General features: G+C 47.0%; 1 protein-coding gene across 1 annotated transcript; it reads right to left on the bottom strand.

Moving 5' to 3' along the window:
• Nucleotides 1-1,030: 1,030 nt before the first annotated feature.
• Nucleotides 1,031-24,643, bottom strand: adam19b (ADAM metallopeptidase domain 19b; the record flags this gene model as incomplete). Its single annotated transcript, XM_079745355.1, has 23 exons — nucleotides 1,031-2,501; nucleotides 2,651-2,748; nucleotides 3,154-3,522; nucleotides 3,773-3,875; nucleotides 4,219-4,348; nucleotides 4,598-4,706; nucleotides 5,482-5,559; nucleotides 5,974-6,187; nucleotides 6,679-6,787; nucleotides 7,671-7,866; nucleotides 8,818-8,907; nucleotides 9,384-9,561; nucleotides 10,504-10,643; nucleotides 11,229-11,313; nucleotides 11,671-11,837; nucleotides 12,185-12,256; nucleotides 12,608-12,673; nucleotides 12,884-13,091; nucleotides 14,616-14,692; nucleotides 14,940-15,018; nucleotides 23,638-23,708; nucleotides 24,046-24,158; nucleotides 24,517-24,643. The coding sequence occupies 22 exons, from the start codon at nucleotides 24,641-24,643 to the stop codon at nucleotides 2,656-2,658; spliced, it is 2,874 nt and encodes a 957-aa protein (XP_079601481.1). The 3' UTR covers nucleotides 1,031-2,501; nucleotides 2,651-2,655.
• Between the last annotated feature and the right edge of the window lie 1,293 nt (nucleotides 24,644-25,936).

Raw genomic sequence — 25,936 nt, 5'->3', positions numbered from 1 at the left:
TAGCTAATTATCCCCAGCAGGAGGGGGAGAGGGAGAGAAGGGGGGGTCACGGCTGCAATTAGGGAGCCTATATGTGAAGCGTGTTCCCCTTAGCCTGGGCCTCAGTCTCCCCCCCCCCCGGCTGTGTGATGGATGGAGACCCTCGCTGGGCACCCGATGAACAGTACGGGTGGTTGGCTACGTGTGTGTCAGCCAAAGAAATCAATTTGTGTTTTCATGAGGGTTTGTGTGTGTGTGTGTGTGTGTGTGTGTGTGTGTGTGTGTGTGTCAAAGCATAAGAAGGGTTAGGATTCATGGGGGGTCTGGTGTTGGTATTTAAAGAGGGCTTTTGATTGGAATACTTCAGTCTTTCATGTCTATGAAACATACAGAGATGTGAAGAGCAGCCACCTTCAGCTGTGTTCTACAGTACACTCTGGGTGGGGGGGACAGTAAATAGTAAGTGGGCCGCACACTACAGAGTAAAGCCTTGGAGGCCGTTGTGGAATCAAGATAAAGTTTGTTTGCCATTTCTAGTCACACTGAGACATAGTAGTCTCAGATATGTATCAACTAGTAAATATCAACCTAACCGTTTTCCACAAATCTTTCCAAAACTTTATTAGCAAAATTAAGAGGAATGTCGTATTTTGTGAGGGATAGTTTGAATCGACACAGAGCGTCGTCTGCTGAAATATTAAATTGTTACGCGAAGAAGATGTGTTACAATGCCATCTATCGGCCGAGTTTGGTAACTACCCCTTTCGACAAGTGTCCTGGCATACTAGTTATATTATATTATTTGTAGTCTGCATATTGTGTAGACTTATTGAGTATTTGCTTTTGGGATCTAGAGTATACATTGAAGGGCAAAAAATTGATAACGGTCAGTAATAATAGCGAAACATGCCAACATACACAAATCAAGTTTCATTTGTATAGGTTTATTTGAAATCCAGTTGAAGGCACAGTGCTTTGACCTGCCTCTACATTTGCATAAGTGTGATGATCAGGTGACATACCGCATATGGAAGTGTTTCAGCATGTCAAAATAGTGCATGTACATCCCAGACATTTACACTGCAAGTAATTGGCCATGGAAGCCTTATTTCTCAACAGACAATACATTCAGTAACTTAATATAAACTAAATATTAACCACATTTTGGATGGTCTAAGGTCATTCCGAACCTTAAAAAGACCAACGATTCCTTTCGCAAAGCTGTGAGATTTTCATTTCAGCATCTGACATATCTAGTCCCAGTCCCTCGTTTTCAACGTTCCCCTTGGTGTGTAAACCCATGGCGAAACAACACTGATAAAACATGAGTAGGTGAACTAGGTCAACAACAAGGACAAAGGCCTGACTGATCGTCCCTGTCACGACCTAATAACCAGACCTGGGATTTGGTGTTTCAGCAGAAGTCGCTAAAAGTGCACCACATTAACGGGATACATACCCTTGAAATACACCGATATATACAGTTATTGCTACATATAAAAAAACAAAGGCGTCCCTAGCTATTAACATAAACATATACACGTACACAAAGCATGCATGACATTCGATGATTATCATGAATCCAGCTCATTGCATCTGATCCGTCAACATTTATGAAGCACAAAAGCCACATGATAGCCATGTGTTCTTAATATAAGATATCCCGGTAAAGCTTGTTCGGCTCATTTTCTCGTAACTACTGCATGATTCGTACACAGGCTGCAATGTAAACATACAATCACTTCTTGTTTTGTCCGGGCTGGAATAAATACAACAGGGGGAAATGTTTGCAGTATGCTGCTACATCACAAGGAGAGACTCCAACAATCGTATCAAAATATATCAAAATCAAATAAAAAAACCAGGACAAAAGTCAGGAGATGTCTATGGCTATACATAAAAATAACACTGATGAAGCCTATCTCCTATCGGCCTGAAAGACCGCAAATGAAAGCAAGAAGAGAAGTTATGTTGTACACAACATAACACAACGTATACTCAGAACACAACACAGGTCAATGCCAACAAGTAGGCTACCACAGGCAGAACGTTCACATCCATGATAGAAACAGTTTACCAGATCTAACAGTGCAACATGCCTTCCCTTTGAAGTGAAATGTTTTTTTCAGATTTGGCTTTTTAAAGGGGTCGAGATGATAAAATTAACATAAGAATTGTTTGCTAGGTAACATAGCAGGCATTCAGAGAAAATATACAAAATCAGGTTGTCATTGGTGCAAATCTTTAAACATCCAGCAGGGCTTGAATCCAACTCCTTCGGTTGGTTCAAGATGGATAAGGTAATGTGTAAGTGAAAATAACGTTAGGTACAGAACAACCACTGTTCCTCCTAACTATACAGACAACACAAAGCCTATGCCCTTCTCTTAGTTCACTTACTTACCTCTAGCCACGTTCAGCCAGGGGTGAAACATATAAATGATGGAGATAGAGACAGGCTGTCCAGTTAAGGGCTTCGAGTGGTGCACCACAATATCCTCCCTGATATCTGGCTTAAGTTCCTGGAAGAAATACAAAATATAAATAATTAAGAACAAATCAATAAAAAAACTTTCTGTGCATGTTTTTTCATTTATTATATATATATTATATGTTATAATAATTTATAATAAATTATAATTTATAATTTCAGACAGATTAACCAGGTCACCTGTTTCACTTTTTCTGTCCAGCAGATGGCGATAATGCAGCTTTTCCTCTCTCGAAAGCGTCATTGGTCACCTTGAGAGACTTCTTCGGTGGCTGCTCCTGTTACAAAGGAAAATAATACCAGCGACACATGGATACTGGAATCAGTTACATAGGTATTTTTAAACGGTGTCAAATATATTTAATTTCGGGGTTCAGTGTTTTTTTAGTTGAAGAAAAAATGCATGCTTTTTTATTGCACTTTTGTTATTTTCTTACCAAAAAGCTCATGTTTGCAATTAAATCAATGTCCAGAAATAAAAAATGTTTTTATCGTCTTTTCCCCAATTATCCGGTGTACCAAACATAGAGCAACTCCAAGATACAGGACAGGCTAAGTCAACAAAAGCTTTTGCAATTGCTTTTGCTAATACCATTTCTATTGTTATTCCTTGCACCGATCAGAAACACCAACCGCGTGGGCCAATAATACGGGTCTGTTTTGGTTTTCAGCTCTGATCTCACCGGAAAGCTCCTGCTCACGGGACAGGGTGGGGGCGGTCTGTTAGGGGGCTCCGGGCGGGGGCTGGGTGGGCCCGGAGCAGAACCCTGGACCTCGAGGAGCGGAGGCGGGGGCGGAGCAGGAGGCTGTGTGTGCACCTTCCTCTGCCGGCCTGTGACGACGGATGGAGGAGCTGGTGGAGGAGGTGGAGGGAGGGGGGGTCGGGACTGGGGCGGAGCGGGCCCGGAGGTCTGAGGTCCCTGAGCCGGGATCGGTGGGGGTCTGAGGGCGGGCTTGGTGGCGTAGGCCGGTATGGGGGGAGGCTTCCCGGTGGGTCTCACGATGGAACACCTGGAGCGGGACGCGCAGGAGGGGCTGGTCCGCGGGGCGGGCTGGGGAAGGGAACACGCTTTGAAATGGAGAAGTTGGGCAAGATGGTGGAGAGGCCAAAGTGTTCTGCAACCAGTGAAGTTAAGTAAACAGGAAATTGCCTAACCCCTACCTGTACTCAATGACATCTATCTGAGGGCACTGAGAGTTGCTTTGAATAAAATGCATCTGACGAAAGGCTCGATTTGAATAAACGTTAAACAAAGCTGCATTGGCTTATCAAACAGCGGTGAGCTTGGCCTTCGCCCGTACCTGCTGAAGAGACTCCTGTCTCTTAAGCGAGAAGGTGGGGTTGTTGTGACCGTGGGCGGGGCCTGTGGTGGGCGGAGTCTTGGCCTCAGCTGATCTGGGACCTCTACACACACACACACGCACACACACACACACACACACACACACACACACACACAGACACAGACACACACACACACACACACACACACACACACACACACACACACACAGACACACACACACACACACACAGACACACGACACACACACAGACACACAGCCTTCAGCAAGGGATCAATGATGGCCTGGAACTCAGTCAAACGTCTCCCACAATCTCTCCCCTGTGAGCTTAAGTATAAATAACCATGGAGTATGGGCAGCTGTTTGACCTCTGACCCTGAGCCGGGAATATGATGGATGAGGAACATGGATGGACGGATGGAGGTGGTGTAGGGTGGACTTACTGCGGCATCTGGGCGGTGGCGGGGGATTTCAGGGGGCGGAGTTTATGCCTATAGCAGCACCAGAGTGCAACGGCGGCCAGCGCCAGAAACAGCACCAAGGGCAGGATCAGCAGGAGGGGAAGGAGGCTGCCTGCTCAGCCAAAAATACACAGAGGAAGGGATTTCTGATGATGGCGCCAGCACATTTTAGCTTTTGTAAGGCTGAATACACATTAGAGCGCATCATATGACTTATTTTGCTCCACTTGTAATGTCTGATAAATCCCGACAAAAAAGGCTCTATACAAAAGTTGGGATCCGAATTGATTCCAAAGTTGATTTGGGATCACTTTGAGTTGATTGGGTGACGAGGTGACCGATGGATGACAAGGCGTCTCACCCCGACTGATGACTGGTCCGCTGTCCACGCTACCTCCCGCCCCTACCCGGTCACAGAGGGGCGGGGCCCAGCCTGACTCACAGTGGCAGTTGTGGTAGTTGTTACACAGCTGAGGAGAAAAAGGAAGGAGAAACAAAACATTAGCGGTTACAGACGGCGATTGCGGAATCATTATGTGTTTATATATCAAGAGAGTTTCAAGTCTCTCTACTGGTACCAGTGTTTCCCCAATGTTTTTTTCATAATACTGTTGCTTCTGTTCTACAAATTCAAATTTGTAGGCTACTTTCTATAATCAAGTCACTTGTTGCGTTGCTTTATCTCTTAATGCTGTGTACATTTAGACTAAAGCCGTTGATGAGCTAATGCCATCTACAGTATCATGTGTTTTTTATTCTTGAATAACAGTACACTATTTTGTTGTCAATATTTTTACCCACGATTTCTCCAATGACAATGTTACAACTCAGGGGGGTGCAGTAGGGAGCACCTATTAAATATATGTTTGTAAATAAAAACCAATAGGACCAAGATCATTTCTAATTCATGAATTTTGCACGACTGATTGCAGTGGCGCCAGTAATCCAGCGGGGGCGCTGCACCACTGCTGGATGCAGGGGTGCATGCAGGGGAAACGCTGGATGCACTCTGCCATGAGTCTCATCTGACCTATGATAAGGTGGAAGGACTGAGATCCAGGGAACAGGGTTGGGCTTGCTTCACTCTTCAGTGTGTAGCCCGTCGTAGCGTAGCAACTCTTGGCTCGCCGGATAGTCCCTGGCACGCTTGGCAGTCTGACAGCCCTCTTTTTCATTTTCCGAGCAGCACCTCCTCTCTCTCTCTTCCCCTTCCTCCCCCCCACCCCCCCACTGGCTGGTACGCACCCCGTGGCCATGGCACTTGGCACTGCACTCCCCCGCCCGCAGGAAGGAAGCGTTGCGGCACTGTCCCTCGAAGCAGAGCTGCAGAGATAGGGAGCCGAGGTGGAAGGACACGGGTGGAGAGAGAGAAAGTGGACAGTACATTTACTCCTTTAACAAAGGTTAAAGGAAAATGAGTGTAGCCAAATTTGAATTTAATTCAAGAATCAGCATGCAAACAGAGTTGAGGGCGCTGAACCATGAAAGAAATGCATTGGGTCAGGCTTGTTCGGCTCAAGGTTACGTGAGTTTTTTAATGTATTATAACTCATCTTTCCTTTTCTTACATTCATAACAGTTTACCTACATGAAGAACACAATCAATCTGCTCTAAATATGAGTAAATACTTCTTAGCAAATATATTATACTCAATTTCTGCTACACAACGTCTCACACCCACCACTTCAGCGGGCATAGCCCCACACACCCTCCGCCTTCCCCCGTCCCCTTCTCACCGAGTCCGCCCCACACTTGGTGCCGGTCATGACCAGCCCCGGGTCCAGGGTGTCCCCCTGGCCCTCGCCCTCCTGCCCGGGCTGGTACACGTGGGTGCCCCTGCACAGGATCATCCCGTTGCCCTGGACCACCGTGGTGTCTATGGAAACGGCGTTGGTCTCGATGGGCTTCTGGGCCGAACTCGCACACTGGATCTTACCGCATTTAGCGTCTCTGGCGAACGCACAGGAAGGAGAAGAAAGTAAAGGAGTTAACCTGATCAACTCGGTGCCCCTGAGGCCTTGAATGCTAATAACGTCAGACTGAGAGCCAATCATTCGACGGGAGGAAGGTTGGAACGGAGTAGAACACTTTAGAAGGGTCCTTTTGCTGGGTTGGTTTGTTTGCTGCATATTCTATAGATTTTCTAATGGCTATCACCTCACAAGACAGCCTATGGATATCTAATCCCTCCAGTGTACAATACTACAGAACCAATGATGATGGACAATCTCATGCACTCCCTTAATCACTCGTATGAGTAAGAATGTGGTATCTTTTCACAAGACAAAGCATATGCTACTTTATCTCAAGGATATGAATCATAATACAATGAGTACTATAATACTAGAGTCCTCTTTTCTATATCTGTCTCTAAACATACAAATTAGAATATGAATCACGACAAATTGTCCTATTTGTGTCGACCATATGAGGTCTCTCACCTCTCCTTGCAGCCTCGGTATTTCCCCAGCAAATCTTTACCGCAGTTCCCGAAGGAGTCCCCCGCCTTGTTGACCCGCTCGAAACACACGTCAGGCGCGGGGTGACCATCTGGGAGAATACACCGCCAGGTACACATTTGAAACATTAAGCAACACACACACACACACACACATGAAACTCCTAAACACAGGAAAGTCAGGCTCAGATGACTCTCTGAGAGAAGACATGTACACATTTCAAACAATATGAAACACACACATGAAACACATGAAGGCGCAAGTGCACACACACACACACCACACACACACACACACACACAAATACCTACACACATGTATATAAAACATGTAATAAAATACACTAATGCATTTGATTCCTATAGCTACTCTGCAGTCTTTCCAATTATTGTTTAGAAACCTCCTCATGCAAAGCACTTTGGTGTTGTTTCACTTCAATATAACTAGGTACCTAGTTTTTGGTCTCTTTAAGTATCTCTGCGTTCAAGTTTAGTATCTGTTGTAGAAGTTGATTCTATTTTCTGTATTTTAGACACCCAAGTGTAACCTGACGTCCTGATTTCACCAGCTGTGGTTGGTTTGCACTTCAAACAACACATACAATTAGATTTCACAAGGACATATAATTAGCGTTTCATATAATGTAAATTTGGGCTTCGCTGTGTTTCATATTTTTTTAAAAGGTGTCTGCTTTTAACATTTCCACATGGTAAAAGCAGATCAGAACCATAAAAGAGGAGCAATACGCCACAATACACATAGCCCCACCAGGAGGGCTAACTAGTGCTGGCCGATGTTGAGTTGGCTGTACTACGCGCTCACAGATCCCCGCCTCCAGCAACATGATGAAGCAAATACCAAGAAAAATAAAGTGAGCCCCCCCATTGACCCGTCTTTTGAGCTTGTCTGCTGTCTGTCTTAAGATATTTAGCTCAAAGTCTGACACATGGTGTCCCCCCTGGCGATGGACTCACCGGCCCCCCACAGTGAGCGACACTGCTGCTCCAGACTCAAACACATGCCGGTGTAGCAGTAGCCCCGCCCCCCGTCACACCCCACACCGTCCACCAGGTAGAAGTTGGCCGGGCACGACTCCGCCTTGCCGTCGCAGTACTCGGGTAGATCACATGACCCAGAGGGGGCGCGACACTGCACCCCGGGACTCTTCAGCTGGAGAGAGAGAGAGGGAGAGGGAGAGAGAGAGAGAGAGAGAGAGAGAGGGAGAGGGAGAGGGAGAGAGAGAGAGAGAGAGAGAGAGAGAGAGAGAGAGAGAGAGAGAGAGAGAGAGAGAGAGAGAGAGAGAGAGAGAGAGGGAGAGGGAGAGGGAGAGGGAGAGGGAGAGGGAGAGAGAGAGAGAGAGAGAGAGAGAGAGAGAGGGAGAGAGAGAGAGGGAGAGGGAGAGGGAGAGGGAGAGAGAGAGAGAGAGGGAGAGAGAGAGAGACAGAGAGAGACAGAGACAGAGAGGGAGAGGGAGAGGGAGAGGAGAGAGAGAGAGAGAGAGAGAGAGAGAGAGAGAGGGAGAGAGAGGGAGAGGGAGAGAGAGAGAGAGAGGCAGAGAGAGACAGAGACAGAGAGAGACAGAGAAAGAGACAGAGACAGAGAGAGAGAGAGGGAGAGGGAGAGAGAGAGAGAGGGGAGAGAGAGGGAGATATTAGACCATTTTAATTAAAAGAATGTGGCTGTGAGGAATTATCAAATTATTCTCACTATAATAACTAATATTAATTATTCGATATAAGCAAATGTGTCTCACTGGGTGAATATTTAATCTCTCTATGCATTTGATAGCTGGATTCTATACGATAGCACTCAAGCGAAATGTGCAAATATAAATCATGATATTTTTGAAGGATTGTTGGCAACGGCTTTTAATTGTCCGGAGTGGACTTTTCACATCATATTTTATCTACAGAGCAGATATATATCCTGCATATATAGAGCACATATATGGACGCATACTGTCAGACACGATTGATTGTTGAGATGCCTACCTGCCTTTTGCTCATTAATGAGATGCATCCAAAGCTCACAAAGTTCGTTGGATAAAAGTCTATACCAAATAACGGATGCTGAATAATGATGGAAAAGCTAAGAAACGACTGTCGGAATGGATATGAATACCTTGCAGTCATCACAGCAGACTCCGTGGGCACATTCGGCCCCGGCTTTCAGCGTACAGTTGTTGGCATTACAGCAGGGGCTGGTGCATTCCTAGCCACCAGAAGAACATTAGTGGGACACTAAATACACTGCACCACACGGCGCAAGGAATCACTCACCACTACTCACGCCCATGTACTGAGGTGGAGGCAGATTAACACACGTACACACTCACCGGCACGTTGTAATCATTCACCACCACTCACTCCAATGTACTGAGGTGGCCACAGATTAACACAAGTACACACACATCGGCACATTGTGCACACACACCGCCTCATTGTGCGCACAAACCCACACGGATACAAAATGAATTAACGAAAAGCCTCTGTAATAATGGTATTGTACTTGTGTTTCCATAACACCTTTTTGCCAGGCACACAAAGCTCATTACAAAGTGAGTAAGTGTGAGTGTGTGAGTATCATCCATTGAGTGGGATTCCTGTGTTGCACCAGAGGAACCCACCTCCCACCTCCCTCGACCCATCCAACCCAGTTCCTCCACACGCTGCCTGACCGGTGCGTACCTCTTCGGCTCCGCAGTCGCACTCCTCTCTGTCCTCCAGGTAGCCGTTGCCGCAGCGCTGGCCCCCGTACATGGCCCTGGTGTTGGGCAGGTTGAAGAGACACTTCCCCCCTCCAGAGCCCAGGTAGCGAGACAGCTCCCTCTGGTTGCACTCGTTGAACACACGCGGGAAGGGGTCCCTGGGGAAAATACATGTACCGTCTTCAAGAAGAATACATGGTCAAGTGTTACCTATAAGCAAATGTGTCTCACTGTGTGAATATTTAACCCCTTTAGGCATTTGATAGCTGGATTCGATACAATAGCACTAAAGCCAAATGGGAGAATTTAAATCATGATATTTTTGAATGATTGATGGCATCAGGTTTTAATTGTCCGGAGCGGACTTTGCACATCATATTTCATCTACAGAGCAGATATATATCCTATATATGTGGAGCACATATATGGAGTCATAATGTCAGGCACAATTGAATTTTTACACATGTTGACACTCCGAAACAACACAACCAAAAAGTAGACCCTGTACTATTGTACTATGTACTATTTTGTACTATTTTAAAGATGAATACATGCAAAAGTTGTACTTTTTGGTTGTGTGGTTTAGGAGTGTGCTGTGATGTAAACGAGGAGTGTTCACTACGGGGGTTGAAGATGTCCTAGACAGGTCTTGTGAAGGTAAGGTTGGGGTAAGCATCACCATGGTAACCGTTTACGTCACAGAGCGTTACGATGAGTTGACACACAAAACAGATGAATGATGAGAAGGAAAACTTCAAAAGAGGGATTGTCTGTTTTCTCTTATAAGGAGATTAAGAGACTATTCTCGTCAACAAACCACATCAGTGCAAACCAGGATAGCCTTGATTCTATTCCTATCTTTTATCCTTAGCTTTTACCTTCTACATGTCTGAATAACAAAATAAACCTCCACCCACGACTCAATCAACCCAGGGATTCATTTCTTCTCTCTTCCCTGAATCAATTGGTTAATGGACGTCTAAAAAAGCGTCTACTTTGAGACAAAAAGCTCTGAGTACAGTGAGGGAGGAGGAGAAGTGTTTCTGGATAGACAACATCGCGTGGCGGGGGGGAGCAGGGGTTTAAATGAGGTGGCCCACCCAGTGGCAGCGGCCATGATGCAGCCCCCATCCTCGGGCCGGGCCTGGCAGCAGCCCGCCCCGTCGTGGCTCATCCCGAAGTTGTGCCCCATCTCGTGGGCCATGGTGGCGGCGACGCCCACCGCTGACTTAGCGTGGTCCTGGTCCAGGAGGCGGGGCAGAGGGAGGAGGGAGTGAAGGGCGTGGTCGATAAAACTACAGTGGCTTAGACGGGGTGGATTGGGATCGGGATTCATTTCGGTGTGTGGAGGGTCTAATGTATGCTGGTGAAGTGCAGGTTGACTTGTAACCGGAAGGTTGCTAGTTCGATCCCCGGCTCCTCCTAGCCGAGTGTCTAGGTGTCCCCGAGCGAGACACCTCACCCTAACTGCTGCGGGCTGACAAGCGGGCTGTCTCCTTGCATGGTTGAATCCACCGTCGGTGTGGGAATGTGTTTATGAACCATGGCGGTAGCTTTTGATAAAAGCGTCTGCTAAATACCCTAAATGTAAAGGTAAATGTACGTTTGTCGGTTTGACTGATTGTGGACGTACATGTGATCACTGGTGTTATGTGTCTACGGTGCTAAAGCAGAGTTTGTTAACAAAACCATTGCACTCTTCTCATTCAGTATACTGTTTTCATCATGAAAGAAGGGTGAGGGAGGACTTAACGATTACTAATATGATCAGGTGACTAGAGCGTAATGGGGTCAACATAAACACAGCACATGTTGAAGGTCTTACCGCATTCACCCCCCCGGACTGGTAGTCAGAGCACATGGCCTTCAGGGGTGCCAGACCAATGGTGGTGCCCTGGAACGAAATCCCCCTGCAACAAGGCAGCACCGCTAGTGAGTTCCACTTGGGAAAAACGCCGAAAAACAGATACCACTGTAATTTGCATAGACGGTAGGCTGGTAAATTAAAAGAAATACTACTAAAAAAATATTTTACTTCCTAGAATTGGATGCAATCTGGACTCGCAAATCAAGCCCAGAGATGGGGACATGGAGGGGGACGAAGAGTGAGATAGAGTGAGGTAGAGCGAACTAGAGTGAGGTAGGGAGAGGCAGGGTAAGGAGGAGCGAGGGAGAGAGAGGTAGAGAGAGATAGAGTGAGGTAGAGTGAGGTAGAGCGAGGTGGAGTGAGGTGGGCGAGGTAGGCGAGGCAGGGCCGGGCCACTCACGTGATGAGCTGGGCGTTGTCGTTGGGCAGGGCGCGGAGCTGCTTGCGCCTCCAGGGCAGGAAAGCTGCCAGCGTGCTGTAGGGGTTGTCCGACACGGTGATCTGGTCCCGATTCGACCACACCTCCAGACCGATCAGAGCCACCCGGATGTTCAGGGCCCTGTAGTACTGGGAGAGGGGTCCCGAGGTAGAAGCACATCAGAGGTCTGCTACGTCAACGCTTGGACGCATACATGGAGTGTGTGACTGTGAGTAAGCCAAAAGGAATGGCTGCACTTGCACCTACGACCTGCATGGTGGTAACAGTTTTTGAGCTGTGGATTTTTTAATTGGCATTCATTGTTTTGCGGTCCTTTGATTCGTTATTTGCACATTTCTGTTCATCGGTTGTAGATTGTTTTGTCAAATGTGTAATGCACACCTCAGCCATATCTAATTCCTGTATGTATCCAGGCTTGCTGAGTGTGTTTGGGTAGCGGGTGGTAGGGTGAGTAGGGTAGCAGGGTAGTACTTACCTTGTCAACCAGGTTGGCTGCCTCCAGTAATTTCCCCCTGGTTCGGTTGAGATCAAGGCCGTGCTTTTCAAACTGGAACGGATGCACATTTTCATATTAGGATATGAGCTATGACGACACTCACAATATAAGAGCAGATTGGTTGTATGTCCCTATAGGGGACAACTAAATAGCCCCGTTACCTGGTTTCCATTACCATGGCAACACCATTACCATTAATACCATTGCAGTTAAACCGGTGACCATAACCATAGTTATGGCATTATAATGAATGATTGTAAAAAACAAGCGCCTTGAACTAAAGTGACTAATGCAACTATTTTTATCAACCGCAGTGCAGGAAGTGGCATCTTGAATATTGACACTATAATCATCCCAACAGTATACGGCTTTAGTCCCACCAAGCGCTCATAGTGAACTAACCTCAGCATGGTCGGCCACCAGCAGCAGCTCCACGTATTTCATATTCTGGCTGATGTCTCGTCTTGCCTTTAATTGGAGAGAAAAGGTCACAGTTTGAGCTACAGTGCAAAAGAGCTACATTGCATTTCGCAGGAGCTTGGTATCCAAAAACGTCTCAAAGTGAATGTTTCGGATACATATGTCTCTCACGAGCAGGTAAGGCATCTTGCTCAAGGATGCACTTTCAGTTAGGCTGGGGTTTCAAACCCAAAACCTTTCTGCCGGCAGGGAACTCACCCTCGCTGTGTGCTCCGTCATCATTCCGTGGATGAAACGATCCAGAGGGTCCTCGTGCTCCTCGTTGCCATGGTGATGCGGGCAGCTGCCGTTGCGCAGGCGGAGGCTTTCGGCTCTGTACACGGCGTGGGGCGGCGACTGGGTATCCGTGGCAACAGGGAGAGGCTCGATGACGTAGCTGACGCTGGTGTTCAGAGATATCAGCCCCCTGGGGAAACGGAGAGAAACGCAACCTTGTGGTTCCACGCAGAGACACATTGATGCTCAGACACCTGATCAGATCGTTTCCAATGATTGAAGTCTCGGCTTCGACATTTCAGCATCACAGTTCCTCCTCTCAAATGCATTGAAATATCAATATATTCTCTCAATGCATCAATGCATTTTTTCAGGATTCATCCAAATTCACTAACAGTGAATGTCTTTAAGGTGCAGGTGGAGAGTTAGGAATGTTCCGCAAGGATTACTACAGGTAGGCTGGGGACATAGGGGATCGAACCCAGTACTTTTTTGATGGGAGGAGAACACCAAAAACAATAAATGATCATGCCCCTAATAATTAACTAAATTATGGCGCAAAGGAGCTTTACCATCTGGGATGCGATATGCAGAAGAGGTGTGTGGCAGTGCTGTTTGTGGCTGTGTGTCTCAGGAACTAGGTGTACACTCTTGCATATGCACACACACATGCACACGCACGCATGCACACGCACATGCAGACATGAACACACTCACACAAAAACACTAATCACAGCAGCTGTAACAAGCATCTGGAGAGGCTGGACGGCAATAGTTTACTTCCACTCCCTGACACAATCCCCAGAGACCACGTGTATCCGTATCAAGCTAAGTGTGTGCGTGTGCTTGTGCGCGTGTGTGAGCCTGTTTGCATTCATGTGTGGTTTAGTGTGTGCGTGTGTGTGTGTGCGTGTGTTTGTGTGGGTGCATCCGCACCTAAGCCCCAATGCTGTGTTTGATTCCGCCCGGACGCAGAAAGGAATAAAGAATGTATATCAGGAGGAGGATGTATTCATCGATTGGTCCGTTGATCCTGCACAGATGTGCACTGCTGCACTCAAGATGTGCACGCCCATACACAAACACAGCGGCTAGTTCAGAGCTAAGTCATCCAGCGCTGGTTCCTCAGCTGTTAGCCTTTCCTCTCTTGGAGACTCCGAGAGCAGGATATATCAGCTGCACCGGAGCCATGTCAGGAGAAAACACTGGCTCTTTCTCTCTCAGGCTCTCTTACTGTAGTCACTTGAAACCACATTGGGAGCCCGTGACCTACTAAAGTACCCCACTGCTTTACATAATAGAACAGAGGCCTCACATGAACCCATTCATCCATGGTGTTGGGAAAATGCACTTGCTACCCAATTCTTCTTTTACTTCCTGCTGAACTAGAATTAGAAGCACTAGGGTTCTTTTTTTCTGCTCATACATTTTTCCCCTTGTGTACCCAGAAACACAGTGACCACCTGCGATGAACAAAGGCGCAAGTCGATGCGTGTTGATTGGTCGGTGTGTGTACCTTTCTCGAGAGTGTGACATGCTGAACTTGTTACATGCTGAACATGATTAAAATAATTACAACAATTGTAGAACTGCTCACAATTGAGTGGTTGGGGGTACAGCCTCAATTGCAGAAAGGGTTGATATAGGAAAACATCAAACGTCCTAAGAAAACGGGCAATACAGATCCCACACTGCCCAAAGCGTGAGCCCTTACCTAAGTCCTGAACAGGTGCTCACCGCCACACTGGACCCCTCCATGCCCTGGACCTCCCCATGGTAAAAACAGTGACCCTGAAACGAAGAATCATGTACTGAGCCTCTGCCCCATCCTATAATGTCCGTCATACAGGGGGCGCAAACATAATGTGTCGTCGAACTCTAGCCTATGAGGTAATCATCTCTGCAGGAAGCGATCATAGCAGTGTGTAAACTATAATGGGCACTAGCTTATGTGTCATGATGTGTCATGGAAAACAACCCTTTAAGAAACAGGGGGTGGGGAGGGGGTTACGAGTGAGACACTGTCTGGCAGACTTACTGTGTGGCCAGGGGTAGAGGTGCGACGGCTGCCAGAAGGAGTGTACCATATCTCCTGGTATCCGGGGGCCAGCAGCTGCCTGTAGGACAAAAGTAAGCACAAGAAGTAAAACATTAGGACAGAACAGACTACAGCATCCTATTCAGCCTGCTTTGCCCCAGGGAACCCAGTTTTGGTCTTATATTTTCTGGCGACTTCCAACGTCTAACATTTTGGTGTGTCTTTTACCCTGTCCATATCTGCCTGTTATAGCAATTTGTTGTGAACGTATGCACTGTACACTACACTGTGATAAGTAGTAGTTTTGGCTACGGATCTGTCATCATCTTCTGTTAGTTTGTGCAGGACCGGTCAGACGCTTTAATGGTATCTATAGATAATCTGCAGCATTGTAAGAAGCAACTGCACTGTGGCTTATAGCAATGAATGAGCGCAGGACTGGGATGTACATAAAATGTGACTTGTAGGTCTCTTTGGGTGGACCAGCCTCTGCTATTAATATATGACGTAATATCAACGTTATATAGAGCGCCCTGGCCAGCTGTGAGTGCTTCTCCCACGACGAACCTGCAGCTCACAAAACATTCATTCTGAGAGGGAGAGAGAGTGAGATCCTGGTAAAGCCATCGAACGATTTTACAGCACTGATGGAAGATAAATAAAACATCATGCAGCCGAGTGAGTGTATCGTGTAGGAGTCCATCGCAGAGTTAGCTCTGGTTGCATCAATCACAGCTTGACCTCGCGGTGTTCGGGAAGCCAAGGCAGTAGACGGTAACCTCCTTATGGTGAGATAGAGTTTACTGGTCTTGCAGGGATTCGCTGGTTGACAGGGCTATTATTCTCCGGCCTAAAAACTGTTGCCACAGAGAACTGGATGAGATCCAACACACTCTATACTCTGAGATAAGTAAAGAGGGGAGGTGAACATGCATATAGACACAGTAAGGAGACATCAAATCATCTGCTGCAGTGTGTGTGTGTGTGTGTGTGTGTGTGTGTGTGTGTGTGTGTGTGTGTGTGTGTGTGTGTGTGTGTGTGTGTGTGTGTGTGTGTGTGTGTGTGTGTGTAATTTCTGAGCATAATGTGTGGATTCAGCATGTGTCCGTCCACATTTCAACATTTGTAAACATAGTTGGCCTAATATTTACGAATAGTACAAACCCTTGTTTCCTCTTTCTTCCTCTCATTTGCTTTGAAAGTCTCTCACAATCCATTCTTCCTGTTTTTAATAATGAAATAGCTTTTCCCCACAGCTGGTCTCTCTCTCTCTCTGTCTCTCTCTCTCTCTCTGAATCTCATCCACTCTTCCTTCCGCTGACAACCATAATCTGATCAACCAGGCTTGAGCCCCAGGCATCATGGCATGATACGGGGGTGGCTGCATTCAGGAGGAAAACCCATTTCAATGACGTCACTTCATATGATATCCATATTACAATTGATATATATAAAAGGTCGTCATTATGGCACCAGAGCTCATCCTCATCAATTCAGCATTGTGAATATGGTCATGCTGGATGTTACAAGGGGGGAGGAAATGGATGGGAATTTTAAAACGTGGAGGATTCAAATATTTAATGACCCCCCCCCCCCCCCCGCACGCTCTTAAGGGAAGGGAGGGGGAAGGGAGAGAGAGGGAGAGAGAATAAGAGTAAGACAAGAGCGACAGCAACAAGAGAGAGAGAAAGTGAGAGAGCGAGAAAGAGAGCAAAAAATGGAGAGTGAGAGAGGCATACAGACAGACACAGAGACAGAAAGACAGATAATGAGGGAGAAAGGGGGAAGAGTAAGACAGACCGACAGAGTGAGCCTGTCTCATCACTCAACTGATAAGCATTGACCCCCCCATTGGGGAGTCAAAGCAGTCATAACCACAAACGACATGTCAGTCACGTCATTATTTCTGCAAATGCAGCAGGGGGACTTCCATGGCGTCATGTTATGGCATTCATAAAGGTCCTTCACTTGTCATTCATCCTGTCCTTTATATCAACCCGTCAGCTCCAAATTCCTCAATATGTCCCACATTTCCCTTGTTTATTCATTGTTCTACCTTTTTTTTTCTATTTACGATTTCATCTAAAGCTCAGACACTTTACATTAAGGAGCAGGTAGAGGGTGAAGCATCTTTGCTCAAGGTTACCTACAGGTAGGCTGCAGGCAATCATGCTGGATGTTACAAGGGGGATTCAAATATTTAATGACCCCCCCCCCCCCCCCCCCCCCCCCCCAAAGCGGTCCATCCTCTGAAACAATGGCAGCTTGTTGCTACAATTGGGCACAATGCAAGCACAGTGAGATAAAGAGCAATAGAGCACGCTCTTAAGGGAAGGGAGGGGGAAGGGAGAGAGAGGGAGAGAGAATAAGAGTAAGACAAGAGCGACAGCAACAAGAGAGAGAGAAAGTGAGAGAGCGAGAAAGAGAGCAAAAAATGGAGAGTGAGAGAGGCATACAGACAGACACAGAGACAGAAAGACAGATAATGAGGGAGAAAGGGGGAAGAGTAAGACAGACCGACAGAGTGAGCCTGTCTCATCACTCAACTGATAAGCATTGACCCCCCCATTGGGGAGTCAAAGCAGTCATAACCACAAACGACATGTCAGTCACGTCATTATTTCTGCAAATGCAGCAGGGGGACTTCCATGGCGTCATGTTATGGCATTCATAAAGGTCCTTCACTTGTCATTCATCCTGTCCTTTATATCAACCCGTCAGCTCCAAATTCCTCAATATGTCCCACATTTCCCTTGTTTATTCATTGTTCTACCTTTTTTTTTCTATTTACGATTTCATCTAAAGCTCAGACACTTTACATTAAGGAGCAGGTAGAGGGTGAAGCATCTTTGCTCAAGGTTACCTACAGGTAGGCTGCAGGCAATCATGCTGGATGTTACAAGGGGGATTCAAATATTTAATGACCCCCCCCCCCCCCCCCCCCCCCCCCCAAAGCGGTCCATCCTCTGAAACAATGGCAGCTTGTTGCTACAATTGGGCACAATGCAAGCACAGTGAGATAAAGAGCAATAGAGCACGCTCTTAAGGGAAGGGAGGGGGAAGGGAGAGAGAGGGAGAGAGAATAAGAGTAAGACAAGAGCGACAGCAACAAGAGAGAGAGAAAGTGAGAGAGCGAGAAAGAGAGCAAAAAATGGAGAGTGAGAGAGGCATACAGACAGACACAGAGACAGAAAGACAGATAATGAGGGAGAAAGGGGGAAGAGTAAGACAGACCGACAGAGTGAGCCTGTCTCATCACTCAACTGATAAGCATTGACCCCCCCATTGGGGAGTCAAAGCAGTCATAACCACAAACGACATGTCAGTCACGTCATTATTTCTGCAAATGCAGCAGGGGGACTTCCATGGCGTCATGTTATGGCATTCATAAAGGTCCTTCACTTGTCATTCATCCTGTCCTTTATATCAACCCGTCAGCTCCAAATTCCTCAATATGTCCCACATTTCCCTTGTTTATTCATTGTTCTACCTTTTTTTTTCTATTTACGATTTCATCTAAAGCTCAGACACTTTACATTAAGGAGCAGGTAGAGGGTGAAGCATCTTTGCTCAAGGTTACCTACAGGTAGGCTGCAGGCAGCTGGGAGTCGCAGACACCAGCCACTATTACTCTCCTCTCCAACAAATCTCTTCTAGTTTCTCCTAAAAGCCCCAATTGGATAAAAGCAGCCCATGACACATGATGGCAATTGACAGTAGTTAACCCACACAAACAAGACGGATAATCGCTATGTCTCCCTCTCCTCAGTCACCCACCTCCTCGCTCCATCGCATCGCTAGGCCGTTTAGCAGCTGCCGGGCCCAGGATCGTTTGGGTTGAGTTACTGGTCCTTGGGGACACTAAAGAGTGGCACACAGGGACAGAGAGCAGCTCTTTCTCAACCTGTTGCCGAAGGTCCACACCCAGACATAACACAATATTACGCACACAGGCACTACCAACAAGGAACTAACATTTGTGATGATTTTCGACACTGGTGCTAAACGGACTGGGTTTCCATAGTGATTCCCACGACGTCTTGTGGTTGTTTTTGGCTTCCACTCTACACGTACCAGAAAGAGCTAAATCCGAATACAGATGACGATAAAATACGGTTTTACGAACATCTTCAGGACACACTGTCAAAGGTTGAGTTCCAACCGCCCTTCTACACATCCCGAGCTCCATTGTTTCCACAGATCTACTTTGCCGCCACACACACACACTAGGCATCCATTAAATCCTTCTAGCCTCCTTGATGAAATGCACTTCGGTGATTGCTGACGACGGGCGCATGCAAATCAAGCGCTCTTTGTACTGGAAGGAGTGGAGCCTCCCCCCCCCCCCCCCCCCCCCCCCCCCATTTATTTTTCTGCAGGGGTTTTGGATGCGCTCCAGCATGCAGACAGTTGTCTTGATTGAGGGCGGACTGCCCCGGCCATAGCAGGACCGTCTGGGCAGAGACAGACAGACAAAGGCCTGCTTCAAAGGGGGAGAGGAGAGTTGTTGCTGGTGGTGCTGGTGCTGGGGGGTGGGGGTGCAGAGCTGGGGCTGGGACTGATGCTAATGCAGCAGGGGAGATAGCAGAGGGGGGGAGGGGGTGGTTGCGTTGCTAGCGGTGGGGTGCTAATGCACTGAGGTCAGCGGGTCGCATTCTGTCATGGTATCGGATGACATCACCACGCAGAGAGGGTAGGTCGGGGGGTGGGGGGCACCAGTCAGGAAACCAATGTAGTGGATGATGAAGAGGCTTTTATTGCATGGATAACGTTCTATGGGTTTTCTTTAGCCCTGTGTGTGTGTGTGTGTGTGTGTGTGTGTGTGTGTGTGTGTGTGCGTGTGTGTGCGTGTGTGTGTGTGTGTGTGTGTGTGTGTGTGTGCGTGTGTGTCCTGGATGGATGACCGGTCGATGTCCCACACAGAGGTCTAGATAAAGACATTTAAGCAGACAGGAACACAACGGCTGAGACTAAACACAGACCAAAGGGGGAACAAATACATCTCTCTGTCCATCCCAAGGCCTGCCATCCATCACGGTCTGTTTAACTGTGGGTTTGAGCTTTCAGATTTGTTTGTGTTCTTTCGGGCAGCTCTGTGTCTATAAGGTGTGTGTGTGTTTGTGTATATGTGTGTATATGTTTATGTGTGTGTGTGTGTGTGTGTGTGTGTGTGTGTGTGTGTGTGTGTCATTTGTCTGCGTGTGGCCGCTCTCCACCAGCAGGTCTACAGGGAAATGTGTGGGAGACGTATATTTGCTCTAGAGCCCCAGAGGATTAGAGACGAGGTGAGAGGGAGAGAAATGAGAGGGAGACAAAGGTTCCCCTTCTTAATAACGGATGGAGAATCAGAGGAGCAGAGAAGAGGGGAGGAGAGGGGGGAGAGGAGAGGAGAGTGGGAGAGGAGGGGAGGGGAGAAGAAAGGGGGAGAGGAGAGGATGGGAGGAGTGGAGGAGAGGTGAGGAGAGGAGAAGGGGGAGGGGAGAGGAGGGGAGGGGAGAAGAAAGGGGGGAGAGGAGAAGACAGGAGATGAGAGGGGGGAGAGGAGAGGAGGGGAGGAGGGGAAAGGAGGGGAGGAGAGGAGAGGGGGGCGAGGTAAAGATAACAGAAGTTGAGCAGAGAAGACAGGAGAGAAGGGAAAGTAGAGTAGAATGCAGGAAAGGAGGAGAAATGGATGGGAGGAGAGGAGCATAGAAGGTAAGAGAGTAGGGGAGATGGGAATAAAAGGACAGAAATGGAGAAATAGGAGAATAAAGGACAGGGGAAGACAAACAAGAAAGGGCTGAAGAAGCGAGGATGAGGGCTGGAGAGCGGAGGAGTAGAGCGAGGAAACGAGTGATATATTGACCAGAGACGGTCAGGATGGCTCCCAAGGGGGAAGCAGTCCCTCGGGTTGTTGCACTCTGGGAGAGTAGTAACCAGCCAGCAGGGACGATGTACAGTACCTCGGAACCCTGTGATGGAAAGGGTGGAGGGGGGGGGGAGTGAGGGGGAGGGGAACTGGGGTCAAGATATCACCGCCACCCAGTGTGATCGCCCCCCTCTCTCCCCCACCTTTCTGAACCGGATTGACCTGGACTGTCCTCACACTCCGTTCGTCTCCCTGTTACTCTTCCCTCAGTTCTGTCTATCTCTCGCTGTCTCTCGGTCTGTCTTCCCTCAGTTCTTTCTCCCTCTTGTTGTCTCTCTGTCTCTCTCTCGCTGTCTCTCTGCCAGTCTTCCCTCAGTCCTGTCTCCCTCTCTCTCGCTGTCTCCCTGCCTCTCTATCCTCAGCTCTGCCTGGCTCCTCACCAAGCCACCTCCCCTCCCTCTCTCCTTGTGTCGCAAGGCAGCCTTTCATTAGGATAAAAGCTTGTGAAGACATAAAACGACCAGGAGCCATGCATGCACACACCACACACTCACACACTCACACACTCACACACACACACACACACACACACACACTCAAAATATGTCCTTCACACAGCACCCACCACTGATGTTGGAAGCCTCGGTCATAGCGGTGGCTGGCTCTAACATTTGTCTGTAATTCAGTTTGGTGGTTCATAGTGAAGAAGTGAGGATGCACCGAATGACGGGGAGATGGGGTAAGAGAGAGTAAGAAAGAGAGACTGAGAGCCATGGACAGTGAATGGTTATAAAGAAAACAAATATATATTCAGTACATTTTCTTTCGAAAGAAAGTTTCTCTCTGCATCACCCTGTATCTGGGTTCTATGCCACACACACACACGCACACGCACACGCACACACACACACACACACACCACACGCTGTCATGACGAGTTCTCTTGGTTCCTCTGGCCACAGTCAGGGAGGGGAGCCATGCCACACCATGAGCCCCAAAAGGGTTAACGGTTCACTCTAGCGAGGGTTCACACAGGCATCTGGTGGAGGTGGTGGAGGTGAGGGGCTTGAGGTCGGAAAAACTGCCTTCAATCCAGGTGGGGTTGAATAAACAAACATTCTTCCATTACTACACCAGATCACGACCCGCACACTCCTGACCTGAGGAGACCCTTGCATAACAACACCTTGATCTGGGCTGATGTTTCCCAGCCTCGTAGCTGTTTAAATTGAAACCGAGCCATGTGAACTCTTCCATTGAGCGTGCTCGTGTGATCGTTTCTCACGCTAGAAGCCTCACAGTGGACCTAGCTTATCCAAGAACACTGAACATACAATATTTAAGGGGTTTATTTATTCAGGGGTGAGCAGATCGATACCCTCTGGTCATGCTCTCTGACACGGCATAAAGAGTGTGTCCACATCTCATGTAAGGATAATGGACCTGAAATGTACGGTCCAAATAAAAAATTTGATTCTAAATGGGACATATTTTATCGTTTAGTTTGCCTTGCTACAATGGATTGTTTTGTGAACTGTGATCATTTTATTTATTTTTATACCAAATCTATTCTACACTTCTCAGTAAATGCTACCATTCCAATAAATCTGCAATACATCAGATGTGAAGTTAAAAGGCCTGCTGGCAATCAGTCAAGAAAAACGCATTACTGAAGGCATTGAATCAACAGAAACATGAAGAAACAACCGCCATTTCGCGTTATAAGAAACCCGATAAGATATACTAATAGGAACCATTACACTTCTAGACTAACATTGTCTTTCCCCTCTCTCATTGTCTCTCACACACACCTATATAATCACATACACATACGCACACACACACACACACACACAAACTTACACATATGCGCACACACACGCATCAAAACACACACACACACAAGCCCCTCTGGTATGTATCTCGGTGGTGGGTCACTAGACTACGGGGGGCTATCAGTGTCACGGTCAGTCAGACACAGCGGAGTCATGCTCTGTTTACAGATGAGCTTGTCTGTCTGTGTGTCTGTGTGTTTGTGTATGTATGCATGTATTTATGTATGGTTGTTTGTATGCATATGTACGTATGCATGTATACATTTATCTGAGTGTGTGTATGTGTGTGTAGGTCTGTTTGTGTGTGTGTAGCGGGAATGAGAACATTGTCGTAAATGAGACATCACCGAAACTATACTGTTAATTGCTTTGTAGTTGTTATTGTTGTTGTTTTAGAAGGAGACTCTGAGGCACCACTGACATCTCGTCAAACCCTTCCCATCCCCCCTCCACCCCCAGTAAATCCACAAGCCCATCGTCCATCAGGCACGCAATCTGGCCCAACAGATAGCAGGAAGTTAAGAGCAGACGGGGGATAATCTGGCTTCCTGTTTGCCCACGGCAAAGAACAAAGGTGTCATCTTTCTGCCCCCCCCCCCCCCTACACACACACACCCTCCCTGGCCATCTCTCTTTCCTACCTTCCTCAGGCCCACCACCCACCACCCACCTTCCTACCTTCCTCCTGTCCTCTGGGGCCCTACCACCCGAAGGTGCCGTGTTATGGTGTGACAGCAGGCCACATCTGCTCCAAACAAATGGAGCTGAGTGCAGCCAAAGCTCTTAAGTGCCGCAGACTACAAAGAGACTTCAGAGTCTCATCGATAGGCTGCCTGGAGCACAAGTTTATGTCTGAGAGCAGATACGCCTCAAAATAGACTGCCAGCCTTTTGCCTCTGGTTGAGTTGAAGGCTGTCCTACAACATTGTACAAAGGCAGTACCACTATGCAGATGATAACGTACAACAAGATACAATGATTAAATAGAAGATGGAAAATAGATCTGGAAACTTACTCATTTTTTTCCAGTTGTAATCTCAGCTCCTGTCCTTCAGCTGTTATGAAAACCATTGCCTTTGAGGGAAACTGTGACCACCAATGAGAAGCACAATAGGACACATATTTGAGTGACAATCTGTTATAAACACACGCACACACAAACACACACACACACACACACACACACACACACACACACACACACACACACAAACACACACACACACGAGCACACATATGCATGCAACAAACATGAAAAAACATACAAACAAATGCAAATAAATAACAAAATAAATGGGACTATCCACTATCAACACACACACACACACACACACACACACACACACACACACACGCACACGCACACGCAAGTTTTGTTTCTACAGGAACTAAACCGAAAAGGGGATGAGACGATGGGTCTGACCTGCTGTCTGGACGATCTTCTGTTCCTAACGGGATTGAGCCATCTGGGATAGGTAACCTCATAACTCTCTACTTGGTCCAGGTGGCTCCCCAGGAGCGACTGCTTACCCCGCTCTGCTCACAAACACACACGGTCAGACGGGCACTATACCTTATTCGCTTTAAATGAAATGTCTATTTAGTCCATTTAGTCATTTTGAAAATAGTACAGAATCAATGAGATTCATCAATAGGCTTACATCAAAACAAAAACATTGCAAAAGTAACATTATTGATAAGGGTTGTGGAGGATTGACTCAATACGTTTTTTAATCGAGTAAGGGAGCAACGGAATTAAAACGCGCTGGACCTTGCGTTTGAACTGGAGAGAAAACGCAAAAGCAATCTTACGCATTGCAATCAATACGAAACAAAGACAATTTCAGCAGAATAAATCAAAATCGCCGTTGGTAATAAAATATCTCTCACTCACCGCTGTAATCATCGCGTCCGGAAGCAGCAGACACAACACCACACTGAAGAACAACTATCAGACACAAGGTAGACAGCACACAATCTAAACACACATCAAAGCGCACAGGACGCACTTCTGGACTCATTCTAAAATAAACCTGTGTGTGTGTAAATATTATATTTTGCAGCACATTGAGTCAAAACAAAAAAAACAAACACGCAAAACGCTTTAGTTGAAATGCGTCTCCTTGGACATTGCGCGTCGCTTCGCCTCTCGGTGCTGTTAAGGTGCTCGAGGCGTGCGATTCTCATATTCATTCAAACAACCACTCCCCTCCCACGCCAACCACATTCAAGACGAGGGAAGCAGAGGCGAGGCGACGAGAGGAGAGTGGACACGGCAGTCGGCAGCGAGACGATAAGATGAAACAGATCGGGCGCGTTAGTTCCGCTCATTTATATCCCCATCACCAGATATTCCCAATATCACGCACTTGCAGTGAGTCCTTATTTGTCATTTGAAAGGGAATTTAGCGTTATAGTAATGCCAATCTGATGGAAGTATTTGGTAACAAGTAAACAAAATAATCCTGGACTTTTCAAAAGCCACGTCCTTGGTTTGAAAGGATGGTTGGATGTCCTTAATATACTTTAGTACATAAGTACAGTAGCTACAGTATCTAAACCATGCTGGGTTTTTCCAGTACACGCCCCGACTAGATAGTTATAAGCGTGTTAAATATGTCACAGGCGTCATTGATACAGTAGGCGTGTGTGGTATTCTTAGAGCCAGTGTCTGGCAGACCGCTCAATCTGGGCTTCTGTAAAGGGTGGGCAACCGAATGGGTTAAGTGGTGAGCAGACTTCCCAAGTTTTATTTATTTAAGAATAAACCTACTACGTCCAATTATGTTCACTGAGTAATAATATTGTAGATATTGTAGTTATTTTCCAACAGTGACAATAGCCGTCATTGTGTGTAGCTTACTGTGAAGAGACATCCCCAGATGACATCTGATATCAGGCCCGCCGCTCCCTATACGCAGAGTACGCAGAGTGCGTAGGGCACCTACGTACCTGGGGGGGGGCACCAAAAATTATGGTTTGTAAAAAAAATAAAAAAATAAAAAAAAAAATTATTACACTATTGAATTAAAAAAATATATAAATTAGTTATGAAGAGGCCCACCGTTGTTTTTTCTTAATTGCATAACCTATCACTCAATTTCGGCAATTATGTTTTTACCTAATATATAAAAAGAGGCTCCCCTCGCCCCCCCCCCCCCCCCTGCTCGCGTAGGGCACCGAAACGGCCAGCAGCGGCCCTGTCTGATATTCATAAACACCGCCACAGAGTAAAAAACGCATTGCATACTGTAGATATCATGTTTAAGGAGTTTGACAGCTCAAGCCAGGACAGGGGTGGAAATACCCTCAAG

Source organism: Pollachius pollachius, assembly GCF_949987615.1.
Source record: "Pollachius pollachius genome assembly, chromosome: 10".
NCBI classification, from domain to species: Eukaryota; Metazoa; Chordata; class Actinopteri; order Gadiformes; family Gadidae; genus Pollachius; species Pollachius pollachius.
Note: the sequence above shows the minus strand (reverse complement) of the source record. Positions and strands in the feature narration are given on the sequence as shown.